Consider the following 27,539-nt stretch of genomic DNA (forward strand, 5'->3'; position numbering starts at 1 on the left):
GCACAAAGCTGGATGTGGCAACCCAGTTGGAGGAATCGGGTTCCAAGCACACGCAAAAATATCAGAGATACCTCCCACTCCCATTGTTGGGAGTCCACAAGAACATCAAGCTACACAACCATAACTTATCTGTAGAGGACCTAGCTCAGACCCATACACGGTCCATGTTTGTTGCTTCAGTCTCTGGGAGCCTCTATGAGCCCTGCTCGGTTAACTCTGTGGGCCCTGTTCTAGTGCTGTCCTCGGCCCCTCTGGCTCCTACAATCCTTCCTCTCCCTCTTCTCTAGGGTTCCTGTCCCCACCTCGTTTTTGACTGTGGGTCTCTGCATCTGCTCCTGTCGGTTGCTGGATTACACCCCTGTGATGACAATTGGGCTAGGCACTGATTTATAAGTATAGCGGAATATCATTAGAAATCATTTCATTGCATTTTGTTGCAGTCATGTTTGGTTCTACCCTGGGTCTCTGGGCTGTCCAGCCCCTGGTCCCTGGCCATCCAGGCAGTGGCAGGCATGTGCGCCCTCTTGTGGCATGGGCCTCAAGTTGGTCCAGTCATGGGTTGGTCACTCCCACAAGCTCTGTACCAACTTTACTGCAGCATACTTTGCAGGCAGGACAGATTGTAGGTTGAAGGCTTTGTGGCTGGGTTGGTGTCCCAGTCCCACTGTTAGGAGCCTTACGTGTTTATAGCAGATGGCCAGTTCAGGCTTGCTGTCCCCCATAACTAGGAGGCTTCACTAGGGTGTTCCCACTTCACTGAGTTTCTACATCTACCCAGAATGCTTCCCAGTTCTAGTTGTCTTTTCCAGTACTCTCTCCCTCCCCTCCAGATTCCTCCTGTTCCCATCCCTATCTACCTTCAGTCCACTCACAAAATCTGTTCTATTTCCCCTTCTCAGATCCATGTGTCCCCCTTGAGCCTTCCTTGTTACATAACCGCTCTGGGTCTGTTGATTGTAGCATGGTTATCCTTTATTTTACAGCTAATCTCCACCTGTGATGAGAACATACCGTGTTTGTCTTTCTGGGTCTGGGTTACCTCACTCAGGATGATCTTTCTAGTTCATCCATTTGCCTTCGAATTTCATCATGCCATTGTTTTTAAACAGCTGAGTAATACTCCATTGTGTATTAATTTCTTTATCCATTCTTTAATTGAGGGGTATCTGCATTGGTGGATTAACTACAATACTATGGTTGATAACTGTGCTATTTTTTTTTTAAAGAAAGTGAATTATACATTGGGGAACTGATAGTTTTTTAATTCCCTATTCATCTATTGTTTTATATTGCTTACCTTTTGCTTGGAAACTGAGCACTTTTTCTGGTGTGTATCTGATTATTATAATCTCTTATTACAGAGAGACAACTTTGGGTGAATCCATGACCTCTCTGGCTCAGTTGATTGAGTACATGGGCTGGCTGTCCCTGATGGCATTGCGCTTGGAGAACAACAATACATTGTTGTTGCACTTTATTTTGGACTTCTTTGAGAAGGTAGTATACAGATCACAGTTATGATAGGTAGTCACTTTATTGGCCTATGATTTAAATTTCAGATATAATCATGAAGGTAAGTTATGATCTTACTATGTAGTTAAAATAACCATGTTTTGAAATTAATAGTTTATTTTCACCTGAGTGACTTCAATAGAACAAGTGTAGCTTTACATGAGTAACTGACTTGCATATGTTTACTGAGGTTTCTGACCCACCAGGTCCTAGTCCTGCCCGGTTCCTGCAGTCATTAAGTCTCAGAGAAATCACACAGAAGTCGACATTAATTATAAACTGATTGGCCCATTAGCTCAGGCTTATTAATTAATTCTTATAACTTATATCAGCCCATAATTCTTGTCTGTGTTAGCCACATGGCTTGGTACCTTTTTTGGTGAGGCAGTCACATCTTGTGTCCTCTGTCTGGGTAACAGCTGCAGACTGCGCTTCCCTCTTCCCAGTATTCTTGTTGCCCTGCCTCTACTTCCTGCCTGGTCGCCCCACCTATATTTCCTGCCTGACTACTGACCAATCAGCATTTTATTAAAATACAGTTGTTGGGGTATAGACCATTGTCCCACAGCATGTATAGAACAATTGTAGAAAAATATCTGTTGGTTTTTAGTTCAGATACTATTTTTATAATACATTGATTGACCTATTAAAAAGCTGGCCCTAGGCAGAAGTCTGTGTCTCTAGTCATTTTGTTGCTTTTTTTCATCTATTGTTTATCTTCATCCCCTGGCAGAACAAAAGAAAATGTTACATTACCTTTTCAGATCTGACATTTCACGTTCTTCATTTTTTCCTGGTACCTAATACTTTTATAATTCTAGTCGTTTACTGTTTTATAGGATTTAACATGGGTAAATCTGTAACCACCACAAAGTACCCATTACTTTTCCCAGTTTTCTCTATTCATTCACCATAAATTTGATGTGTAGGCAAGTGTCTTAGGATTTCTATTGCTTTGATAAAACACCATAACTAAACCAACTTGGGGAGCAAATGGTTTATTTCAGTTTGCCTTTCCCAGTCACAGTCTCTCATGAAGGGATTCAAGCAGGAACCTGGAGGCAGGAGCTTATGCAAAGATCATGGAGTATCACTGCTTACTGGCTTGCTCCTCATGACTTGCTCAGCCTGCTTTTTTATGCCATGCAGGATTACCAGCCCAGAGGGGGCACCATTCACAGTGAGCCGGGCCCTCCCACATCAATTATCAACCAAGAACATGCCCCTACCCATAGTCCAGTCTGAAGGAGCGCTTTTCTCAGTTGAGGCTTCTTCCTTGTTCCAAATGACTCTAGCTTATATCAAGTTGACATAAAACTAGCCAGCACATTGAGGATCCTCTAATCCTCTCCTGGAGTTCTGGGATTAAAGATTTATATCACCACTCCTAGTTTATATTGGTGCTGGGTATTGAAACCAGAGCCTTGTTTATACTAGACAAACCTTCTGCCTTCTGGCACTAATCTATGGTCTATGTTACATATTTGTTTAAAAGATGTGCTCCGTTGTTTTCCAGGTTGCCAGTTAACTGATTATGATAAATGAATATTTCAGAGATTTAAGGAGACAAAAGTGCTCCCTTGCTGTAACATGGTTTTCAAGTTCTAAGAGGAAATGAAAAAAAATTTAAAGACTTAATTACTTTTATGTGTATGGGTGCTTTGCCTGCATGTATGTCTGTGCACCATATGCATACTTGGTGCCACAGAGGACAGAAGAGGGCATTGGATTACCTGGAACTGGAGTGCAGATGGTTGTAAGCCACCATATGGGTGCTGGCTCTTCTGGAAGAACAGACAGTACTCTTAACTACCCAGCCCCAAGATGATAATTATGATAGTAATAATAACATAAAAAATTATATAAATTATTATTTTGAGACAGAATCTTACTGTGTGTCCTTGGCTGGCCTTAAATTCATAGAGAATTAGCTACCTCTGCCTCCTGAGTGCTGGGATTAAAGACATGCACCACCTGGCCTAGCTAAATATTTTAATAATGATCTTATAGAAATGATTTTCTGAGTTAAGGTTGATGTTTGATGAGTTGTATTTTAAACAAACTTATAGCTATCCTTTTAATTTAGAAATTAGTCAGGGTCAAATATAATGATATATTATTGCTTTTATTAATGATTCTTTGATTAAACTTCATTGATGTACAGAAAATAATATATATATATATATAGATATTGATAGTAACATTCTTTCCAAAAGGTGTGTGACATATATGTAAATTATGACCTTCCATTATTGGTGCTGTTTCCTCCTGTGATCTTCCATTCTGCACTCCTAAGCCTGGATGCCAGTATCTTGAACCAGCTTTGTTACATTATGTACAGGTACAAGTCCCCCTCTCCCTTTAAATCATTTGATGATTTACTACATCATAATTCTATCTTCATCATTTAAGTATAATAAAATTAAAATTCCTATCAATTTTTTTCCAGGGTCAATGGAAATAGGAAACTTGGTTTTTGGGAATATGTTCTTTTAATATGAAGCTCTAATAGTTATGTTGTATTTTTTGTTATTTATTGAGCTCTACATTTTTCTCTGCTCCCCTCCCTGCCTTTCCCTGCCCCCCTTCAACCCTCTCTCCCAATGTCCCCACGTTCCCAATTTACTCGGGAGATCTTGTCTTTTTCTACTTTCTACTTCCCATGTAGATTAGATATACGTAAGACTCTCTTAGTGTCCTCATTGTTGTCTAAGTTCTCTGGGCTTGTGGTTTGTAGGCTGGCTTTCTTTGCTTTATGTTTAAAAACCACCTGTGAGTGAGTAGATGTGATAATTGTCTTTCTGGGTTACCTCACTCAAAATAATATTTTCTAGCTCCATCCATTTGCCTGCAAAATTCAAGATGTTATTATTTTTTTCTGATGTGTAGTACTCTATTATATAAATGTACCACATTTTCCTTATCCATTCTTCGGTCGAGGGGCATTTAGGTTGTTTCCAGGTTCTGGCTATGACAAACAAAGCTGCTCTGAACATAGTTGAGCACATGCCCTTGTGGCACGATTGAGCATTCTTTGGTTATATACCCAAAAGTGGTATACTGGGTCTTGAGAAAGGTTGTTTCCTAATTTTCTGAGAAATCACCACACTGACATCCAAAGGAGCTGTACCAGCTTGCATTCCCACCAGCAATGCAGAAGTGTTCCCTTTTGTCCACAACCTCTCCAGCATAAGTTGTCATCAGTGATTTTGATCTTGGCCATTCTTACAGGTGTAAGATGGAATCTCAGAGTTGTTTTGATTTGTATTTCTCTGATGGCAATGGATGTTGAACATTTCCTTCAGTGTCTTTCAGCCATTTTAGATTCTCTGTTTAGGTCTGTACTCCATTTATTTTATTGGATTATGTGTTCTTTTGGTGTCCAATTTCTTGAGTTCTTTGTATATTTTGGAGATCAGCCCTCTGTCTGATGTGGGGTTAGTGAAGATCTTTTCCTATTCTGTCGTTTTGTCTTGTTGACCGTGTCCTTTGCTTTATAGAAGCTTTTCAGTTTCAGGAGGTCCCATTTGTTAAGTGTTTCTCTCAGTGTCTGTGCTGCTGGGGTTATATTTAGGAAGTGGTTCCCCGTGCCAATGCGTTCAAGTGTACTTCCCACTTTCTCTTCTATGAGGTTGAGTGTGGCTGGTTTTATGTTGAGGTCTTTGATCCATTTGGACTTGAGTTTTGTACATGGTGATAGATATGGGTTTGTATTCATTCTTTTGGGGGGGTGGGTTTCAAGACAGGGTTTCTCTGTAGTTTTGGAGCTTGTCCTGGAACTAGCTCTTGTAGACCAGTCTGGCCTCGAACTCACAGAGATCCTCCTGCCTCTGCATCCCAAGTGCTGGGATTAAAGGCTTGCGCCACCACTGCATGGCTGTTTTCATTCTTCTACATGTTGATATCCAGTTATGCCAGCACTACTTGTTAAATATGCTTTCTTTTTTCCATTTGATATTTTTTGCTTCTTTCTCAAAAATCAGGTGTTCAAAGATGTGTGAATTGATATCCTGGTCTTCTATTTGTTTCCATTGGTCCTCCTGTCTGTTCTTATGCCAATATGAGGCTGTTTTCAGTACTGTAGCTCTGCAGTAGAGTTTGAAGACAGGGATGGTGATGCCTCCAGAAGTTCTTTTATTGTACAGGATTGTTTTGGCTATACTGGGCTTTTTGCTTTTCCATATGAAGTTGAGTGCCATTCTTTTCATGTCTTTGAAGAATTTTGCTGGGATTTTGCTGGGCATTGCATTGAATCTGTAAGTTGCTTTTGGTAAGATTGTCATTTTTACTATTTTAATTCTATGCACCCAAGAGCATGGGAGATTTTTCTACTTTCTGGTGTTTTCTTTAATTTCTTTCTTCAAAGATTTAAAGTTCTTGTTATACAAGTATTCCACTTGTTTGTTTAGAGTTACTCCTAGATATTTTATGCTATTTGTGGCTATTGTGAAGGGTGATGTTACTCTGATTTCTTTCTCGGCCCATTTATCATCTGTGTAAAGGAGGGCTACTGATTTTTTTGAGTTAATCTTGTATCCTGCTACATTACTAAAAGTGTTTATGAGTTGTAAAAGTTCCTTGGTAGAATTTTTTGGGGTCGCTTATATAAACTATCATGTCATCAGCAAATAGAGTTTGACTTCTTTTCCAATCTGCATCCCCTTTATCTCCTTTTTTTGTCTTATTGCTCTAGCTAGGACTTCAAATATTATATTGAATAGATATGGAGAGACAACCTTGTCTTGTTCCTGATTTCAGTGGGTTCACTGTGAGTTTCTCTGCATTTATTTTGATGTTGGCTGTTAACTTGCTATATATTGCCTTTGTTATGTTTAGGTATGTTTCTTGTATCCCTGCTCTCTCCAAGACGTTTATCATGAAGGGATGTTGTATTTTGTTTAAGCTTTTTCAGCATCTAATGAGATGATCATGTGGTTTTTATTTTTCAGCTTGTTTATATGGTGGATTACGTTGACAGATTTTCCTATGTTGAATCATTCCTGCATCTCTGAGATGAAGCAAACTTGATCATGTTGGATGATGGTACTCATGTGTTCTTGGATTCGATTTGCCAGTATTTTATTTAGTATTTTTGCATCAATGTTCATGAGTGAGATTGGTCTGTAATTCTCTTTCTTAGTAATGTCTTTCTGTGGTTTGGGTAGCAGGGTAATTGTAGCCTCGTGAAAAGAGTTTGACAATGTTCCTTCTGTTTCTATTGTGTTGAACAATTTGAGGAATATTGGTATTAGTGCTTTTTTGAAAATCTTGTAGAATTCTGAGCTGAATTCTACAAGTCCTGGACTCTTTTTGGTTGTGAGAATTTTGATGACTGTTTCTGTTTCTTTAGCAGTTACAGGTCTATTTAATTTGCTTATTTGGTTTTGATTTAATTTTGGTAAGTGATATTTATCCAGAAATTTGTCCATTTCCTTTAAGTTTTCCAATTTTGTGGAGTTCAGGTTTTCTTTTTTCATTTTTTTTATTAAAAATTTCCATCTCCTCCCCTCCTCCCACTTCCCTCCCCTCCCCTCCACCCATACCCCCACTCACTCCCTCTCCAGGCCAAAGAGCACTATCTTTGAACGTGGCTGACGGTGGAGGCTGACTGAGAAGCCAAGGACAATGGCGATGGGCTTTGATTCTACTGCATGGACGGGCTCTGTGTGAGCCTTGTCAGTTTGGATGCTCACCTTCCTGGACCTGGGGGGAGTTGGGAGTTCAGGTTTTCTAAATATGACCTGATGATTCTCTGAATTTCCCCCGTGCCTGTTGCTATGTCCCCCTTTTCATTTCTGATCTTGTTAATTTGGATATTCTCTGCCTTTTGGTTAGTTTGGATAAAGGTTTGTCTATTTTGTTGGTTTTTCTCAAAGAACCAACTCTTTTTCTTATTGATTCTTTGCATTGTTTTCTTTGTTTCTATTTTGTTGATTTCAGTTCTCAATTTGATTATTTCCTGCCGTCTAGTTCTCTTAGGTGAATTTGCTTCTTTTTGTTCTAAAGTTTTCAAATGTTCTGTTAATTCACTAGTGTGGGAATTTTCCAGCTTCTTTATGTAGGCGTTTAGTGCTATGAACTTTTCTCTTAACACTGCTTTCATTGTGTCCCATAAATTTGCGTATGTTGTGTGGTCATTTACATTGAATTTTAGGAAGTCTTTAAATTCTCCCTTTATTTCTTCTTTGACCCATTGATGATTCAGGTGAGCATTGTTTAATTTCCATGTGTTTGGGTTTTCTGGGATTAGTATTGCTGTTGACTTCTAGTTTTATACTATGGTGATCTGATAAGGTACATTGGGTTATTCCAATTTTTTGTATTTGTTGAGGTTTGTTTTACCAAGTATGTGGTCAGTTTTTGAGAAGGTTCCATGAGGTGCTGAGAAGAAGGTATATTCTTTTCTGTTTGGATGGAATATTCTATAGATGTCTGTTAAGTCCATTTGAGTCATAACATCTGTTAGTTCTCATATTTCTCTGTTCATTTTTTGTCTGATTGACCTGTCCATTGGTGAGAGGGAAGTGTTGAAGTCTCCCACTATTAGTGTGTGGGGTTTAATGTATGATTTAAGCTTTAGAAGTGTTTCTTTGACATATGAGGGTGCCCTTTTGGGGGCATAGATGTTCAGTATTGAAATTTCTTCTTGATGTATTTTTCCTGTGACTAATATGAGATGACCTTCTTTGTCTCTTTTGACTGATTTTAGCTTGAAGTCTGTTTTGTTAGATATTAGGATAGCTATACCTGTTATGGATTTGCTGCGGGTCCCCACAAACCAAGGTGGCTGGTCCCCTGGGCATCCCTGGCTGCTAGCCATGTGGGTGGCGGGTGGGCAAGGGGCAGACAGATAGGCACACCATGCAGATGGGTTTGCTGCAAGCTTCTGGGGTCCCAAGCAGGGACAGCACATGAGACCACGCTGCAGGCTCCATGTGACTGCAGCGGGCGGGCAAGAGAGACAGACACACCATGTGAAGTTAAGTTAGATATTTATTAGATGGGTGATGGAGGGGAAGGAAAAGGGTGAGAAGGGGGAGAGAGAGAGAGGAGAAGAGGAGAGAAAGACGGGGGCCGAGGTGGAGAAGTGGGAGAGAGGCAGAAACTGCCTCTCCCAGAGAGGGGACAGGAAGAGAAGAGAGCGGGGCAGAGGCTGCAAGGAGGAAGGGAATGGGCATGGTTTGTTTCTTAAAGAGCCAGAATATTACATTCTCAGCTCTCTTTTTTATAATAAAAAGTGGGAGATTAGCACCACAGGTTGAAGGAATTGGGGCCGCGGATTCTCAAGACTGCTTCCGGCTTATTTGTGGGTGTCATCTTTGTGGTGAAACCTGAGAAGGCTAGGTGCTGGCCACATTTTGGCGTAGCTGGTCTCTTTGCCTGTCCGGTGTTTGTGGCATGGAAGTGTCTGGTGTCTCTTACACCTGGTTAGGGTATTGGCAGCACAGAGGACAAAGTCAAATTAAGGAAAAAATTTTTTTAGGACCAGGGAATTGAGGGGGATGTATCTGACCTGTTTAAGGTGGATCCTTTAATTCAGATCCCTGGAACTCACAAGAATTTTTTGGGTTTGTGAAAACAGAAGTTTTAGACACATACATTGTATAATGACTGTAACATATTTTTGTACAATGAAAAGTATTTTTAAGATTATGAAAAGCATTATGAGAGAGAAATTTGATCTGAAATTTGTTTGGTGAGGTTGTTTTTTTAAACTGACAACACCTCTCAGCTATCAAACTGACTGCATCAGAGGTATTTGAGAAGGGTAAAATTTTACTTGAATTACTAATTAAAAAATGACAGAGAACTTACTTGGTTGGCACCCAGAGCTACTCTTTAGGGTTCTCCATGGTTGCTGAAGGTCTCATTTGCCTTTTGCTGTTTAGCACAGGGCCTGCCAGGCTCCAGAAGATCCTGTAGGCTAAGACATTTATAGGAAGACAGGCCTACCTTGACCTGAGCAGCTAGGCTGTCGAGTCCAGCGATTCTGTCCACTTCAGGAGATCTTCAGCTTAGATGAAAGGCAGTTTTGCCCAGTGTAGATGGACGTTGTTGTGTGTCCATTTGTCTTCTGTCTTCTTTGGAGGAAGTAGAGTTTTGCTGCTAGGAGCCAACCATCTCTTTTTGTTATGAAAAGTTTTTTAATAATTAAATATCTAAATATCACATTCCCCAGATCTCTGAGCAGTCGAGGGCTGCTTATTAGGTATAACTACAGTATAGAATTTGTCTGCAAGGTTGGGTCTGAGCTTGACTGTGCTGGGTCTTAACAGGTAAGATTTACACTCATAAAAAGGCAGAAAGAAGAAAAAACTGCTTGCAATATAAGGTTACTAGCAGAACTCACGATAGTAGAGAACAGTTTAATATATTTTAAATGAGGGTTGGATTAAATATAAGGTATTTTTATGAGAGAATTAAAAGTACATACCAGTTTAAAACATGAGACTTATTGTTTTTGTAGTCTGAAATGAGATGTAATGGACAATTATAACATTAAGCATAGGTGTATTTAAGTTACATGTATAAATTGGGCAAAGTGGATGCTCTTGGTGGGCCTCCCAAAGGCATGCCACTGCAGAAAACACATGTAACAGAGTCAACAAGAGGAATTTAGTAAAAAACGGGGGACAAGAAGAGAGTGGGGCAGAGGCTGCAAGGAGGAAAGCAGTGGGCATGGCTTGTCTCTTAAAGAGCCAGAATATTACAATACCCACTTGTTTCTTAGGTCCATTTGATTTGTATATTTTCCCCCAACCCTTTACTCTGAGACAGTGTCTGTCTTTGAGGTAGAGATGTGTTTCTTGTATGCAGGAGAAGGATGGATTCTGTTTTTGTATCCAATCTGTTAGCCTGTGCCTTTTTATAGGTGAGTTGAGTCCATTTACATTAAGAGATATTAATGATCAGTGATTGTTATCTCCTGTTAATTTAGTTTTCATCATTGGTTATGTTAATTTGTGCATTTTTTTCTTCTTTGGGATTTGTTGTTATGATATCATCAATTGTCTGTGATTTTTTTTTTTTGGTGTAGCCATCTTCCTTTGGTTAGAGTTTTCCTTCTAGTATTTTGTGTAGGGCTGGGTTTGTGGCTAGCTATTGGTGAAATCTAGATTTGTCATGAATTACCTTGTTTTGACTTTCTGTGGTGATTGACAGTTTTGCTGTGTATAGTAGTCTGGGCTGGCATCTATGGTCTCTTAATGTCTGCATAATGCTTGACCACAACCTTCTGGATTTCATTATCTCCACTGAGAAGTCAGGTGTAATTCTGATAGGTCTACCTTTATATGTTACTTGGCCTTTTTCCTTTGCAGCTCTTAATAGTCTTTCTTTACTCTGTATATTTAGTGTTTTGATTATTATGTGGTGAGAGGACTTTATTTTGTATCCAGTTTATTTGGTGTCCTGTAAGCGTCTTATATCTTCATAGGCATATCTTTCTTTAGGTTGGGAAAGTTTTCTTCTATGATTTTGTTAAATAAATTTTCTGTGCCTTTGAGTTGATCTATTCCTTCTTCTATACTTATTATTCAAAGATTTTGCCATTTCATGGTGTTTCATATTTCATGGATATTTTGGGTTAAGCTTTTGTTGGATTTAATGTTTTCTTTAACTGATGAGTCTATTTCCTCTATTGTATCTTCAGCGCTTGAGATTTTCTCTTCCATCTCTTGTATTTTGCTGTTCATGCTTACGTTTGTGGTTCATGATCTTTTTCTCATTTTTCTGTTTCTATAATTCCTTCGGCTTGTGTTTTCTTTATTGTTTCTATTTCAGTTTTCAAGTCCTGAATAGTTTCTTTTATATGTTTGATTTCTTTCTCTTGGTTTTCTTTAAGTGATTTGCTGATATCGTCTAATTTTTTGTTTGTCTTTTCCTCTATTTCTTTAAGGGAATTTCTCATTTCATCTTTAAGACTTTCAAACATTCTCTTTAAGTTATTTTTTACGTCATTTTCTTCTGGTTCATCCATATTTGGTTATTCAGGTCTTACTGGTATTGTGTTGCTCTTTGTGGTGTGTGTGTTCTTACCTTTTTTACTCATCTTTTCCTCTAATAGGTGTGGTTGGAGCTGTCTGAGATTCTGTTGTGTAATCTTCTAGGTGCCAGTGAATCCAAAGCTCAGATGGTTGTTCCTTGTGGTACAGTGAGTGTCACAGTTCTAGTTACCCTGTTGGTTATTCCTGTTCCTGGAGATAGCTCAGCACTCCTGTGCTTTGTTCTGCTTCCTTAGAGTTTGCTGTCTCAGGCCTACTTTGGCCTAGGTTGCCGGCTTTGTCCCATTTCTGTAAATCCTGGTCTGGATCCCCTCCCTGGCTTGGAGTTGAACCAGGAAAGGTTTCTGGCTCTGTCTACTGCCTTGAAGGTCCCAGGCTCAGGTGCACCCCCACCCACAGAGGACCTGCTTACTCCCTCAGAGGTCCCAGACTCATGCTTGGACCCACAGAGGTTCCAGGTTCCTGCCTATTCCCTTTCATGTCCCAGACCAATGCCCAGACCCACAGAGCTCCTGGCAGATGTTATGGCTCAGGCCTAGTTCCCGGGAAGTCCTAGACTCATGCCCAGACCCATCAGAGTCCTGGCTTAGGTCTACTCCCTTGAAGGTCCCAGATTCACGTCTGGACCCTCAGTGGTCTCTGGATCTGTCTCACTCGCTCAGTGGTTACTCCCCTGTACCTGTTCCAATGGAGATGGCTGACTCTGGATCTGGTCGCTGGCTCAATCCTGTTCTTCCAGTGTCCCAGGACTGGGTTGGATCCCAGGAATGCATTTGCTCCTGGCTTCTACTCCCAGTGGAGCTTGTTAGCTCTCTGTCCTAGGTAGCTGGTTCTGTCCCACTCCAGTTCTGGTGGAGATCACTGACTCTGGGTCAGGTCGCTGGCTCAATCCTGGTCCACCAGTGTCCCAGGACTGGTTTGGCTTCCGGGACTGAATTTGCTCCTGGATTCTGCTCTTCTAGAGGCTTTTTTCTTTTTTCTTTTTTTTTCTTGGTTTTTTGAGACAGGGTTTCTCTGCAGCTTTTTTAGAGCCTGTCCTGGAGCTAGCTCTTGTAGACCAGACTGGTCTCGAACTCACAGAGATCCTCCTGCCTCTGCCTCCCGAGTGCTGGGATTAAAGGCGTGCGCCACCACCGCCCACCTCTTGAGGCTTTTTTCAATTAAGGTTTCTTCCTCATGGATGACTTTAGCTTGTGTCAAGTTGACATAAAACTCATCTATGAAGCTGCTTCTTCCAAGTCTGGCTCGAAACTCTTTATGTTGTTATTTTTATTATTTAATTTTTTTCTTATTTTAAGACAGGGTTTCTCTGTGTAACAGCCCTAACTGTCCTGGGACCCACTCTGTAGACCAGGCTGGCCTCAGACTCACAGAGATTTACCTCCCTCTGCCTCCCAATTGCTTAGAATAAAGGTGTGTACTACCATCACCTCATTATTTACAAATTTTAATTATTTAATAAATTTAAATTTAATAAAATTAAAATTTTTATTGTAAAAGTTTGCTTATTTAAATTTTTTTGTATTATCCTCATTGTATATAGTGCTGATTTTTCTACAGGCATGTTTCTTGTGGCACATCATGTTCTTTGGCTTTATTTGAACCTTTTTCTCCTTTGCTGCTAGTCCACTTTCTTTATCTAGTCTTGTTTCTGCTTACATATCACACTATATAGCAAAGATTTTTTTCTATCTATATAAACTATTGAATCCACAAATGAGGGGAAACGGTGTTTATCTTTGTGAGTCTGGCATATTGCACTTCAAAGTGATTTGAAGATGCATTATAGAGATGCATTAAACACTAGAACTGAAGCTGCTATTTCCCACCCCCCCCCCATAGGGCATATGGAATTTAAAGTCTTTGCTGTAGGTTGGCTTGTTATATAATGGCAGTGTTGCACTCAGCTTCGTTAATTAAAATTTCTGTGTGTTAAAGAATCATTGGTTGATATGTGTTGAGGTGTATGTATTTTCTCTGGTAAAAGGGACATTTTCTGGGAGGCAATAGGAACTATTTGTTGCCAGTTATGTGACCCTCTAAGCATTATTTCTAACCTTTTGCTCTTTTACTTGTGGACCAAGATTATTTTTAATCCTTAACTTTAGGACCTTTCAGCCTAAGTTTTATCAATGTTAAAATATGTAGAAATGAGTTAGATGATAGTTCGCAGACAGAAAAAAATTGTGGTTGATTGTTTTACTCTTTTGGGAGGCCCACCACCCAGCTCCCAAATGAATACACATGGAGGTTTATTATTACTTATAAATGCCCAGGCTTGGCTTGGCTTGGCTTGGCTTGTTTCTGGCCAGCTTTTCTTAACTTAAATTATCCCATCTACCTTTAGCCTCTGGACTTTTTTCTTTTCTTATTTATGTATATTTTGCTTTCACTCTTACTCTGTGGCTGGCCCCTGACATCCAATTCTCCTTGTTCTCTTGCTTCTTCTTTTCCTCATTTCTGCTTCTATTTATTATCTCTGCCTGGTAGCCACACCTATCCTTGCTCCTGCCTTGCTATTGGCCATTCAGCGCTTTAGTAGCCCATCAGGTGTTTTAGACAGGCAAAGTAACACAGCTTCACAGAGTCAAAGAAATGAAACATAAAAAAATGCAGCACATCCTTGCATCATTAAAACAAATGTTCCAGAGCATAAACAAACGTAACACACCTTAAGATAATATTCCACAACAAAAATTATATTTCTGGATTTCTGTACCTTTTAACTTTTTCACATTTATTTGGGATTTTTGTTGGTGTGTGTGTGTGTGTGTGTGTGTGTGTGTGTGTGTGTGTGTGTGAAGTATGTGTAAGTAAAACAACACATGTGGAATCATAGGAGTCAGTTCTCCTCCACGTGGGATGCAGGCATCAAGGTCAGGTCATCAGGCTTGAGGTCAGGAGTCTTTGCCTGATCAGTTATCTCACTGGCCTGCTGTCCCTTGTTTTACATGAAGAAAATGTGTTCTGTATCAGTGATTGGCTGCTTTCTTTAATAACAAAATACTAAATGAATGCCTTTCCCTGTTTGTTTATATTTACAGTAAGAGCACATCTGAAATGTCTGGTTCAGTCTTTAAATTAAACTCATCAGTGCTGTGTGTTTGTGTGTGTGGATGCGCATGTGCCACAGTGCATCTGTGGAGGTCAGAGAACAGCCTTGTATAGGCGGTTCTTTCCTTAGACTTTCATGTAGGTTCTGGGGATCGAACTCTGCTGGTCAGACTTCATGGCAAGCACTTTCCCCCTGAGCTTTCTTGTCATCCTCCAACTAAATTTAGAGCCCCTTGTTTGTTTGTTTTGTAGTACTCAGGATTGAATTCAAGGCCTCATGCGTGGTAACACAAGTGATCTAATACTGAACTCTACCCATAAACCCTAACTTTAAAAATTCTTTGTGGAAAATGTACCATGAAAGTGTAAAAGTTTTAATGAGATAATTAGACATTAGTGCTTTGCACATTTGCATTTGTTTACTTTAAATTGTACTTGTGTATATATGCATGATTGTGTCGTGTACTTTCAAGAATATTCATGTGGAGGTCAGAGGTCAATATCAGGTGTCTTCCACTATTGCTTTGCATTTTATTTTCTGAGACAGGTTTTCTAACTGAACCAAGCACTCACTGACTGCCTACAGTGACTAGCTGGAGAGCTCCAGAGACTTGCCTGTGTCCATTTAGTCCTCCCAACCCCCGCAGTGCTAGGGCTAGGGATACATGCAACCAAACCTGGTTTTCAAATGGGTGTTAGAAATCTAGTGTCAGGTACTTGTACTTCTCTAGCAGGTATTTTACCAATAGAACCATCTCCCTGGCCCTAAAATATGTATTTTAAAATTTTCATTTTACATTTCAAAGAATTACATCTAATGACATTTAAATGCTTTCTTATATTTGATTTTATTATTAGGTATCATGATAATTTGACAGCTGCAAAGAAAAACAACGTTTTAAAGAAGGTATGAAGGCTGAATATGTGTTAAATCACCATTTTAATAAATAACTGAGTATAGATATATGGGGCCTGTTAAGAATAAAAAGGAAAGGAATAATAGATGTTGATGACCATTCTATTTCTTTCCCATTAGGCAAAATCAGAATTCAATCTCAGCAGCAAGATCTGTCAAGAATTTAATTACTATTTGACAACTATGGTTCGTTGCTTATGGATGTCCAAACCATTTGATAAAGGAATGTACATTGATCCCCAAAGCTTAGAAAATTCAGGAGTAACAGAGTATAAATACAGTTTGAATTTAGTCCGGCATCCTTCTCTATTGAGCTACGCAGCTTCCTTTTTGCTTCAGGTAAGTGTGTTTAAAGTGTCTTTAGACTTCATAGGGTAACACTGACTGTGAAAACAGGAACTATTATATCTGAATTGCAAGGCATATTCAGAAGCTTTAGTGCTGACAAAATTTTGGTGTTTGTGCTAGGCTTTAAGGAACTTAAATCTCTGTTCTCTAAGAGAGCGTGGCCTTGTTACAGAGACAGAATTGTTAGCAAATTGCTGTAATACGGTGCGGAGAGGTGAGGGAAGGTACAATTGTAGGGAAGATAGATGACTAATTCAGTTCTGCTTGAGTTGAAGTGGTGCCAGGAAAGGAAAGGCTTCATAGAGGTAAAAGCTCCTGTCTGTCCCTCCTAAGACTGAAAGTGGAAGCTAGGCAGTGGTGCTTGGCACTTCATCAAGCCTGCTGATTAAATGTATTGATGATGTGTGGGCGTGGCAGAAGTGTCTGTGTCTTCTTAGGTCATTGGCAAGATTACCATTTTCAACCTTATTAGTGACTTGGGGGCCATTCATAAGGTGCGTTTATCAAATGCATCATTGATACAATGTTAAGATTACAAATTTATTGGAAGAATTTGGATTCACAAGTCTTTTAAGATAGAACATTGAGCCGGGCGGTGGTGGCGCACGCCTTTAATCCCAGCACTCAGGAGGCAGAGGCAGGCGGATCTCTGTGAGTTCTAGGCCAGCCTGGTCTACAAGAGCTAGCTCCAGGACAGGCTCCAAAAATACAGAGAAACCTTGTCTCAAAAAACGAAAAGAAGAAAAAACAAACAAAAAGAACATTGAAAACTCTAACAATGAGAACAGTACAGAGTTAGAGAAATAGTCATTGACTAGATATCTCAAATATACATGTAATGAGCAAAACCCATCTGGATGTTGGCTCTTACAGTTTGTGTAGTTGGAAGGCTGTAAATAAATAAGCATGTTCATGGCTGAGGCAGGAAAATCAAGTGTTCCAAGCTGCCTTTACTCAAAACCAAAACTCCAAACAAAAGCAAACACCCAAACAGGCTTTGTGTAGTACACATGGGAAGCCAAGCTTAGGGGTCAGGAAAATGTTCGTGAACTCATTCATTTTTGTGTTTGGATATCAGAGTAACTGTAGCCTTGTAAGAAGAGTTTGGTAGTGTTACTTCTGCTTTTATTGTGTGGAATAATTTGAGGAGTGTTGGTATAATCTGTCTTTGAAATTCTGGTAGAATTCTGTACTGAAACCATCTGGCCCTGGGCCTTTTTTGGTTTGGAGGCTTTTGATGACTTTCTTTGACCAATGAATCTGTTTTCTTTATTGTATCTTCAACTGCTGAGATCCTCTCTTCCATCTCTTGTATTCTGCTGTTTATACTTGCATTTATGGTTCCTGATCGTTTATCCAAATTTTCCAGAATTCCCTTGGTTTTTATCTTTATTGCTTCTCTTTCAGTTTTTAAGTTGAATTGTTTCCTTCACCTGTGATTGCTTTTTCTTGTTTTTTTAAATGAATTTGTTGATTTCTTCCATTTTTTTTTTGTCTTTTCCTCTACTTCTTTAAGGGAATTTTTCATTTCCTCTTTAAGAGCCTCAATCATCTTCATACAGTTATTTTTAAGGTCGTTTTCTTCTGCTTCATCTGTGTTGGGATGTTCAGGTCTTGCTGTAGTAGAACCACTAGTTTCTGGTGGTGCCATATTATTGGTCTTTATTTTGTTGAGTGTACTCTTACCTTATTGTCTGCCCATCTCGTCCTCCAGTCGGTATAGATGGAGCCTGTGCTTCAAGGGGTCCCTCTTTCTCTAATTGGTGTACTTGGGGGCTATGGCCCCATTGATTGCTCCTTCAGGTGCAGGCAGAGCAGAGCTTCCAGCGATCCCTCCTCCGGGTGCAAGTGGGCCCAAGGCTCAGATAAATGGTCATTCCTCGAGGTGCACGTGCGTCCACAGCTCCAGTGGTTACTCCTCCAGGTGGAGGCCACTCTAGGTGTAGGCGTGGCTGAGGTTCTGGTAGTCGCTCCAGCAGTGGAGTATCTCCTATCAAGAATGGCAGTGGATGCTGCCTGGGGCACAGGTGCTCTTTCCCAGAGGAACTTCTTACAATAGCCTCTGGAAGCCTCTGCTGTCGTTGCTCCCAGCGGTCACTGGCCTCTGATGCTCCCCAGCAGCGGTCACTTGGGCCTCTGACTCTCCCGGGCGGCAGGTCTCTCAGGCCTCTCAACAGTTATTTCTATCATGTGGGTTCTAAGGTTTGAACTTAGCCATCAAGATTTGACATACTTTTTTATCCACTGAGTCAGCTTTGTGGTCCTGTCCTGTTTTGTTAGTGTCTGGTTTTTTTTTTTTGTTGTTGTTGTTGTCGTTTTGGTTTTTTTGTTTGTTTTTTGTTGTTTTTTTTTTTTTTTGAGACAGGGTTTCTCTGTTTAACATCCCTAGTTGTCCTGGAACTAGCTCTTGTAGACCAGGCTGGCCTTGAACTCACAGAGATCCGCCTGCTTCTGTCTCCTGAGTGCTGGGATTAAAGGTGTGCACCACCACTGCCCCGCATTGTTAGTGTCTTTTTAAAAATACACTACTCCTTAATTGTGAAGTCAGTACATATAAATAAATATTAAAAAATGTATATATACATATATGTACATTTTTTAATATTTATATAGGACCCATACAGATTGTAATTTTTTTCATACATTATTTATATTTTTGTTATCAAAGTTTATTTACTGCGTAATCCAGGGACATGTTTCAGTTTCTTGAATTTCAGTTTGTCAGTTTCTTTTCTTTCATTCTTTTCTTTGTAAACAGTCTAGCCTGGAACTACTCATCATGTATCAGGTTGGCTTCAAACTCCCTTGCCCCTGCCTCCCAGGTGCTGGGCTTAAAGGCACGCACCACCTTGCCATGCTGTTTTCAGTTTCTGTAAATAATCCTACTGGGATTTGCGTAGGTAGTAATTTGATTCTGTAGATCAATTTGAGTTGTATTGTGACCATAATGTACGTATGAAGGCCACCGTAGGCCTTTCCATTTCTTCAGACCTCCTTTCGTTTCCTCGGCAGTGTTCTATAGGCTTTGTTCTGTTGAGACAGTCTTGCTGTATGTGTGGCTCGGAGCGCACGGTGTACACAGACTGACAGTTGTCAAACTTGAGCTAATCAGCCTCTGTCCCCCGAGCGGGATTGCATCTTTTGCTAAGTTTATATATGTTATTTTTCCTGATGTTATGGTAACTGGCATTTACCTTCAGATTATTCATTACTACTGAATAGAAATTCAATTGAAATAAAGTTGATTTATGCATATAGATTTTATATATTCTGCAGATTTGGTCAGATTGTTTATTGGACATGTCTTTTAATGGGGTTCATAGGAGATTGTCTGTATAAATTTGTGTCTTCTTTCCTCCCTCCAACCCTTCTTCCCTTTTCTTATCTGGATGCCTTTGTCTTCCCCAATTTGATTGCCACAGAACTTTAGGAACAGTGTGGGAGAAAAACAGTGGCTACCTGATGAGAGTTAGACTGTTTAATTTGCTACCAGGATGCCAAGGGTTTGCTTGTGTGTCCCTTTCAGGCTCAGGGACCTCCCTTCTCTTTCTAGTTTGTTGAATGTGGAAAGATTGTTGAATGAATAAGTGTTGGGTTTTGTGTAATTTTTTTCTCCTACATCTATAAACATGATCATATGGGTTTCTTTTGTTTTCTATTGTATTTTTTGAAGTTTGGCTATTTTCATGTGTATTGGTGTTTTGTTGGCATGTATATCTATGCACCACATTTGTGCAGTGCCCACAGAGGTCGGAAGAAGGTATCAGACCCCCCCCACAAAGGGGTTAGGCTGGGGTTATAGACAGTTGTGAGGCACCATGTGAGTACTGGGAGTCATATCTGGGTCCTATGCAAGAGCAGCCTGGGTGCTAAGCAGTGGAGTAAACAGAGCAGCCACTCCTCTGTGGTATTCTTATGGCATATTACATTAATTGATGTGTGTGAGTTGGCATTCCCAGAAAAAATTCCTCTGTCATTGAGAACAAGTCCTTCTATGTGTTGCTAGTTTTAGTAATTTATATAATTTTGCGTGTATATTCTTCAGATATGTTGGTATTTTTCTTGTATCTTTGTCTGGTTTTGATTTCAGGGGAATACTGAGGTCAGAGAGGAAGTTTGGAAATGTGCTCTCCTCTCCTACTTTTGAAAAACTTGGTGAAGAGCTGGCATTTTTTACATAGTTGGTAGTGAAGTCACTGACCATGGGTGTTGTAAAAGCCATTGATTGGTTCTTTAAAAAGTTGTTTCCTAAAAGAGAAGAGGTTAATTATTAAGTTAAAAACAGATTTATTTACAGAAATAATTTATATAATAGAGGTATAGCAGTAAATATATAGTTTAGAAATGATAACTCATTAAACAAACAAATTAACATTTCCTTTAACTCTGGGCTATATCCAGTCTGTTCTGCATGAATTTGTTTCCTGACTTTGTGACTGGGGTCTCTCCTCATTGAAAAAAATGATTCTGATATTAAGTCATATGTCTTTAATGGAAAAGTCTATCAATATAATGTCCCATTGCACAACATTTGGTGCATTTTAAGTGTATTTTTAAATTTTATTTTATTTTTGTATATGAGCATTTTCCCTGAATGTATATATATACATGCATGACTGATGCCCTAAGAGGCTATCAAAGGGAATTGAATCCCTTGGGACTGGGATTGGAGACAGTTGTGAACTGCCATGTGGGCAGTGCTGGGAATTGAACCTGTGTCTTTTGGAATAGCAGGCAGTGCTTATAATCACTGAACCATCTCTCCAGCTCCAAATTTGCCAGATTTTTGCTTCATCTTAATTATTAAAGGAGATACTTAATAAATTTAGAAGTTTAGAAGTTCTTTTGAGATGGGTCTCATCAAAATTAAACACTGATCCAAGTCAAATTCTTTCCATGCATGGTACATGGAAAAAAGGTGTGATGGTGTACACCTTTAATGGAAGCATTTAGGAGACAGAAGCAGGTTGATCTCTGTGAGTTCAAGGCCAGCCTGGTTTACAGAGCGAGTTCCAGGACAGCCAAGTCTTCATAGAAAAACCGTGTCTCAAAACAGCAACAATAAAAATATGTACTTGCAGCCGGGCGGAGGTGGCACATGCCTTTCATCCCAGCACTTGGGAGGCAGAGTTTGAGGCTAGTTCCAGGAGAGACTCCAAAACTACAGAGAAACCCTATCTCAACCCACCCCCCCAAATTATGTATTTGCTAATAGTAAGATGTGTGAAAACTCACTTCACAGTTGAGCACAAATATATACAGGACGTATGTATATATGTTCTGAAATTCTTTTTCATTGCAAACTCATTTCTTATAATTCTGTTCTTTGGATTTTATATATCAGATTATTAATCTTTTGTGCATGAATTTTTATAATTTAGTTAATATACTGTACAAGTAAGAATTTAGTTTTATGTTGCTGCTTTTTTAAAAATGAGAATATAGCCGGGAGGTGGTGGCACACACCTTTAATGGAAGCACTAGGGAGGCAGAAGCAGGTTGATCTTTGTGGGTTCAAGGCCAGCCTGGTTTACAGAGCGAGTTCCAGGACAGCCAGGGCTACACAGGAACCCATCTCAAAAAAAAAAACCACCTCAAAAAATATAATTATCATCTGGAAATGCATATATTCTTTTTTATTATTTAATTATTTCATACATATTCTTTTTTATTATTTAATAATTTCATACATATATAATGTATTGTTCTGAACAAACTCATCCCCTATTTCCCTACCTTCCTTCCTACTTCTTTTTCTGTCCTAACATCACGAGCTTTTAAATCACTGTCTACTTAGTGCTGTCCATATGTCCATGGGTTGGTAGGTCCTAGCTGCTCATGTCCTGCCTCCCTGAAGAAACTATCACTGCTGATAGCTCTTCAGCTAGCTGTGCGCCCTCATAACCGCCTCCCTGCTCTATACGAACTGCTGTGAGTTCATCTATGTGATGGCCTGTTGTGTCCAGAAAACAGTTATCCACTGCCTCTGGCCTTACAGCCTGTCCACCCCCTCTTCTTCAACTATTCCTAAGCCTTGGGAGGAGGGGTTGTATACAGATACCTCATTTGTGGCTGGTCACTCTGTAGTCTCTTAGTTTTTGTATGTTGACTAGTTGTCAGTCTCTTTGTTAATAATCACTCCCATCGACTGTAAAAAAGAACCTCTTTGATGAAGGTTGAGAGATGCACTTATCAATGGGTATAGTGATAAACCATTAGGAATCAGTTTAATACTATGTCCACTTATCATAATTTTGGTAAGTTCTCTCCTAGGGCATATGACCTCTCTAGCTCTTATGGGTCTGGGGTCACTTAAAGATTGGCCATGACCATGAATAAATTTTAATAAGAAGAGGCTTTATTAAATACTAGGGTTGGATGCTCCTGGCACCAGGACAGAAACAGAGAGCACTCTCAAGATGTAGCCCCTAGCCATATTAGCCCAGGACTTATAAAGGCAAACCCCACAAGATTACATGTATTACACCTACGTGTAGGTAGGGTCTTATTTTAACATATGTCTTGCAGTTGGCCTAGTCATCTTTTTGACCAGAGTAAGCAAATTTGATTATAAAAGCAGAAATAGTAGTCTTATGACTACTATCTTGCAAGAACAGCAGATTTTACAAGCCCAATCATTTTTAGCTTATTATGCTGTGTTCAGTTGACATCTCTGGGAGGCCTGCTCTTTTCTGAAGGGAAACAGAGGAGTGAATCTGGGGAAGAGGGGAGGGAGGGAAAACTGGGATTGAGATGTAATATATGAGAGAAGAATAAATGGACACCCCCCCCCAAAAAAAAGCAAACAAAAACAGCCTTCAACATCTGTGAATAAAGGGAAGTGGGCTGACAGGGTTTAGCCTGTACAAGCCTGGGGCCACTTGTTAGAGGCAGCTTTGCCTTTTGGTCTCTCAAGCATAGAAAGTCTAAACTTGTGATGTTAGCCATCACACAGCCTTGATGATACCATCACACAGCCTTGATGAAGCCATCGCACAGCCTTGATGATGCCATCACACAGCCTTGATGATGCCATCACACAGCCTTGATGATGCCATCACACAGCCTTGATGATGCCATCACACAGCCTTGATGATGCCATCACACAGCCTTGATGATGCCATCACACAGCCATGATGAAGCCATCACACAGTCCTTGACCCAGTTAAATGGTATCAGGCATGGGTTCTGTCTTGTGGAGCGTGTCTTAAAGCAAATAATGGTTGATTATTCTTTTAACACTTGTGCCACTATGGTACCAGTTAGCAGGCTGTTTATCCCTATAGCTCCTAGGCTAGGATGGTATTTTAGGTCAGTTTTTGAGAGTTATTCTTGCCCTAGGAGGGCTCTTAGTTGGGCTATTTCCCTCTAGGAACTAGCTGGCCTGTGGTTTACTTTCTTGCTCTTAGCTAAGAGAAGCTTTGTTTTGCAGAACACCATTACACTTAACATTCTCACACTGTTCCAAGTAGATTTGAAGTGAACTTGGCAGGTCATTTAATTAATTAGTTAATTAACTTTTAGACAGGGTCTCACTGTGTAGCTCTGCCACCATGCCTGACTCATTTGTATTTTATTTTAGATCATTTTTATTTTATGAGTATAGGTGTTTTTATTTATTATGTATACAATATTCTGTCTGTGTGTATGCCTTCAGGCCAGAAGAGGGCACCAGACCTCATTACAGATGGTTGTGAGCCACCATGTGGTTGCTGGGAATTGAACTCAGGACCTTTGGAAGAGCAGGCAATGCTCTTAACCTCTGAGCCATCTCTCCAACCCCGAGTATAGGTGTTTTGCTTACATATGTATCTATGTACTGCATGAATGCCCTGGTGCCATGGAGGCCAAAAGATGGCATTGGCTCCCTTGGGCCTGGAGTTATAGATGGTTTATGAACCACCATGTAGGTGCTAGAAATTGAACTCAGACTCTCTGGAAGAGCGGCCAGTGCTCTTAAATACTGAGCCAACTATCCAGCCCTATTTTAGTTCATTTTTAGAGTACATATCCAGTGTACAAAGTTACAGAATTCATTATGACATTTTCCTGTATGTATACCATGAACTTTGTTTATATTAGCCTCCCATTAGTATTCAGGCATCTGTACTGGCCTGCCCTTGGGCTTCTGACAGCCTATGTCTTCAGCTGCAGCTACTCAGAGCACATTCACTACGTTCCCTTTTAAAAGGCTCTGCCTACCTTCCCTCTTTGTGCTTTCTCTCCCTATCTATCTCTCTGCTACCCCCTTTTCCTTCCCTTCCTCTTCTCCCTCTCTGTTGCTGCTTCTGTTCCCAGAGGCTGGTCTCCCCTTTCCCCTCCCTTTTCCCATTTACTTTCCCCCAATTAAAAAAAAATCTCTCCACCTGAGCTCTATCACATGTTGTCTCTCTCATGCCACTTTTTAAATAAAGACACCACCTCCCATTACCCCTTGTTTCCCCCTCCCAAACAATCCCCTTTTACTTTCTTTTTTAAAAAAGGTTTATTTATTTATTATCTATACAATGTTCTTCCTGCATGTATGCCTGCAGGCCAGAAGAGGGCACCAGATCTTATTTACAGGTGGCTGCGAGCCACCACGTGGTTGCTGTGAATTGAACTCAGGACCTTTGGAAGAGCAGCTAGTGCTCTTAACCGCTGAGCCATCTCTCGACTTTCATGTGTGTATAATTCATGCTTGTTCTCTTCTCCTCCCCGCCCCAGCTCTCCTGTAGCTCAGGCTGACCTCAAACTTGCTATCTGACTGAGGATAATCTTAAAATCCTTATCCTTGTGTTCCTAACTTCTAGGTACTGGGATTATAGGTCGACACTATCACACTGGCTATATAAAAGTTTTTAAATATATATTCTCCATATGAGAGCAAATGTGTATTAGTCTTTCTGAATCTTACTTGTTCTGTTGAATGCGATGATCTGATTCCAATCATTTTCTTGCAAATGGTATAATTTTATTCTTTATGGGTGAATAAAACTAGGGTATACATAGCTCTCTGTAACTGCTTACTTCCATAGAAAACTCTGAGCCACTGTATTAGACATGGGGTAAGGTAGAAGCTTCCAGTCTTTGGTATACCCCAGCTGGCATGGAATGTCTAGCTAATGAACATGCTGGGACAAAGATGAGCATTCTGGAATTCTTAAATGGTTGCTGCTTAAATGGTTCTGCTTTTCATGAGATTTTGTTAGAAAATGGAAGCCTTTAACCCTTAACCATACTCTCTAGGAAGGAGCAGGTTATGGGTCCAGTGTCTCAGATTCTTGCTATTTTGAGGTTAAATAAAAATTCTTTGGTAATGTTTTTGTTTCTAGTTGGTTTTTTAAGACAGGGGACTTCCTATGTAGTTCAAATGGACTTAAAACAGAATTCTCCTGCCTCCCAGGTGCTGAGATTACAGCTGTTGTTCACATAATAGATATTCCTGAATAAATGTTGAGACCCTGTTTCAAAACACAAAAACAAACTAAAATGCCGAATATCATTATATGGCTCAAATTCTTTGCCTTTCAATCTTGGACAAGTTTTTTTTAAGTTTATTTATTTGTTTGTTTACTCTAGCTCCATGTTGAAACACCAAAATGTAGTTGGATGCATTTACTCTTTGCTCTTTTGGGAGGCAGCCACCCAGCTCCCCAATAGTTCTCACACACGGAGTCATAAAGATCTTATGAATGCTCGGCCTTAGCTTGGCCTATTTCTTGCCAGCTTTTCTTAACTTATATGAATCCATCAGCCTTCTGCCTCTGGGCATTTGCCTTTCTCTTCTGTAAATCCCACATTCTCTCTTACTCTCCGGCTGACTGGGTGGCTGACCCTGAGCGCCTGCCTTTCCTTATTCTCCCCTTCCTTCCTTCCTTCCTTTCTCCGGGGTTCTCCTTTTATTTATCCTCTCTGCCTGCCAGCCCCACCTATTTTTCCTCCTCCCTCACTATTGGCCGTTCAGTGTTTGATGAGACCATCAGGTGTTTTAGACAGGCAAAGAATCACAGCTTCATAGAGTTAAACAAATTCAGCATAAACAAAAGCAACACATCTTTACATCGTTGAACAATTGTTTCAGAGCATAAACAAATGTAACACACTTTAGAATAATATTATGCAACAGATTATGAGCATCAGTTACCTTGTCTAGATTTTTTGTTTTGTTTTTGAGACAGGTTTTCTTTGAATAGCCCGGTCTAGTTTCAAATCCTTAACCCTACTACATGAGTCTCCTGGGTTCTGGACTTAAGAATAAGTACTACCATACTCAGCTCCCTTACCTGTGTAATAGGAGTGATGATATCTGCCTAATTATGTTGTAAACAGTACATTCCATGATGGATGTGAATCTCAGTATGTTTGTCATAAAGTAATTGCTTAAAGAGTATTACTTATTATGTATTAATTTGGATCATAGTTCAAAAATATTTTGAAAATTTATCATTGGTAGTCATTGCTTTTCAGTACTTGTAAGCAATAGTTGAAGGCCAAAGACCCTCCTCACCTGGGTTTATAGTGTGTTTGGGGGGGCAATTTTGGTTTTCACCATTTGGAGAGTAGGCATACTGACATCTAGTGGCTGGGACCAGAGATGCTCTTAAACATCTTGGTGCATAGATATTTCCTCAAGACAGGTTTTGGTCCCTAATTGTAGTCTATTTTAAAGTGTTTTGACATTCTGTCTCCAACATGGATTTTGTTCCGCATTAGTGCTTAAAAGTCTGTTTTATTCTTTTTAGTATTTGCCATTGGTATGATTTAATTCTAAAATTTTATCTTGATGTATTCAGTTATGAAAGTATTAAATCAATGAGATTCTCAGCATTAAAAGTCTTAGCACTCGGAAATATTTTTATTAAACATTTTGCTTTTCTTTATGTGGGGGGAGTTTCACACATGCCATGGCATTCTTGTGGAGGCCAGGTGACAGAGTGGAGCAGTCAGTTCTCTGCTGTCACCCTGTGGGCTCCAGAAATTGAACCAAAGTCAAAGCACTTTTGCCCATTAAGCCATCTTGCCGGCCCATCTTGGATATATTTTGAGTGTATATAGGAAATAAACATTCTGTTTTTGTTGTTGTTTTTAAGATAGGGCCTTCAAAAGTATGAAAAGATGCAGGTGACATTTCTCATACAGGTTTGCTGCAGAGTGCAATGGGAGACAGTGGGAAGATTTTCCAGCATGGTTGTAATATAGTTTGAGTCAGTGTTTAATGGTTATGACAGGTTTCCTTATAGAGGATTGTTTATAAGAGAATGTCTGAGTAGAAGGAGGGACAGCAAAGCAGGACATTGTTGAAGTCTAGATGAGGTCCTGAGAGTGACTTTTGTGCAGGTCGTTTCCACAGAGACTAACAGGTGTAGGCTACTTTGACATGTGTGTAGAGAAGGCAGGACTGCTGATGGTACTTTGACATGCGTGTAGAGAAGGCAGGACTGCTGATGGTACTTTGACATGCGTGTAGAGAAGGCAGGACTGCTGATGGTACTTTGACATGCGTGTAGAGAAGGCGGGACTGCTGATGGTACTTTGACATGCGTGTAGAGAAGGCGGGACTGCTGATGGTACTTTGACATGCGTGTAGAGAAGGCGGGACTGCTGATGGTACTTTGACATGCGTGTAGAGAAGGCGGGACTGCTGATGGTACTTTGATGGTAGGGATGAGAAAAGGGCTTTTGTTTGGGTTGATGTGATTCCATTTATTAGTAAGAGGAAGTCT

The 27,539-nt window shown here is 40.0% G+C and overlaps 1 protein-coding gene across 1 annotated transcript in view; it reads left to right on the top strand.

The window, feature by feature from the left end:
• The window catches only part of Cenpi (centromere protein I), a 65,598-nt gene that overhangs the window by 32,982 nt on the left and 5,077 nt on the right, over positions 1-27,539 (top strand). The window contains exons 17-20 of the mRNA XM_038317054.1: positions 1,362-1,497; positions 3,729-3,853; positions 15,429-15,477; positions 15,607-15,825. Coding sequence (XP_038172982.1) covers positions 1,362-1,497; positions 3,729-3,853; positions 15,429-15,477; positions 15,607-15,825 — 529 coding nt within the window. The remainder of the gene's footprint in view (positions 1-1,361; positions 1,498-3,728; positions 3,854-15,428; positions 15,478-15,606; positions 15,826-27,539) is intronic.

This window comes from Arvicola amphibius, chromosome X, assembly GCF_903992535.2.
Source record: "Arvicola amphibius chromosome X, mArvAmp1.2, whole genome shotgun sequence".
NCBI lineage: Eukaryota > Metazoa > Chordata > Mammalia > Rodentia > Cricetidae > Arvicola > Arvicola amphibius.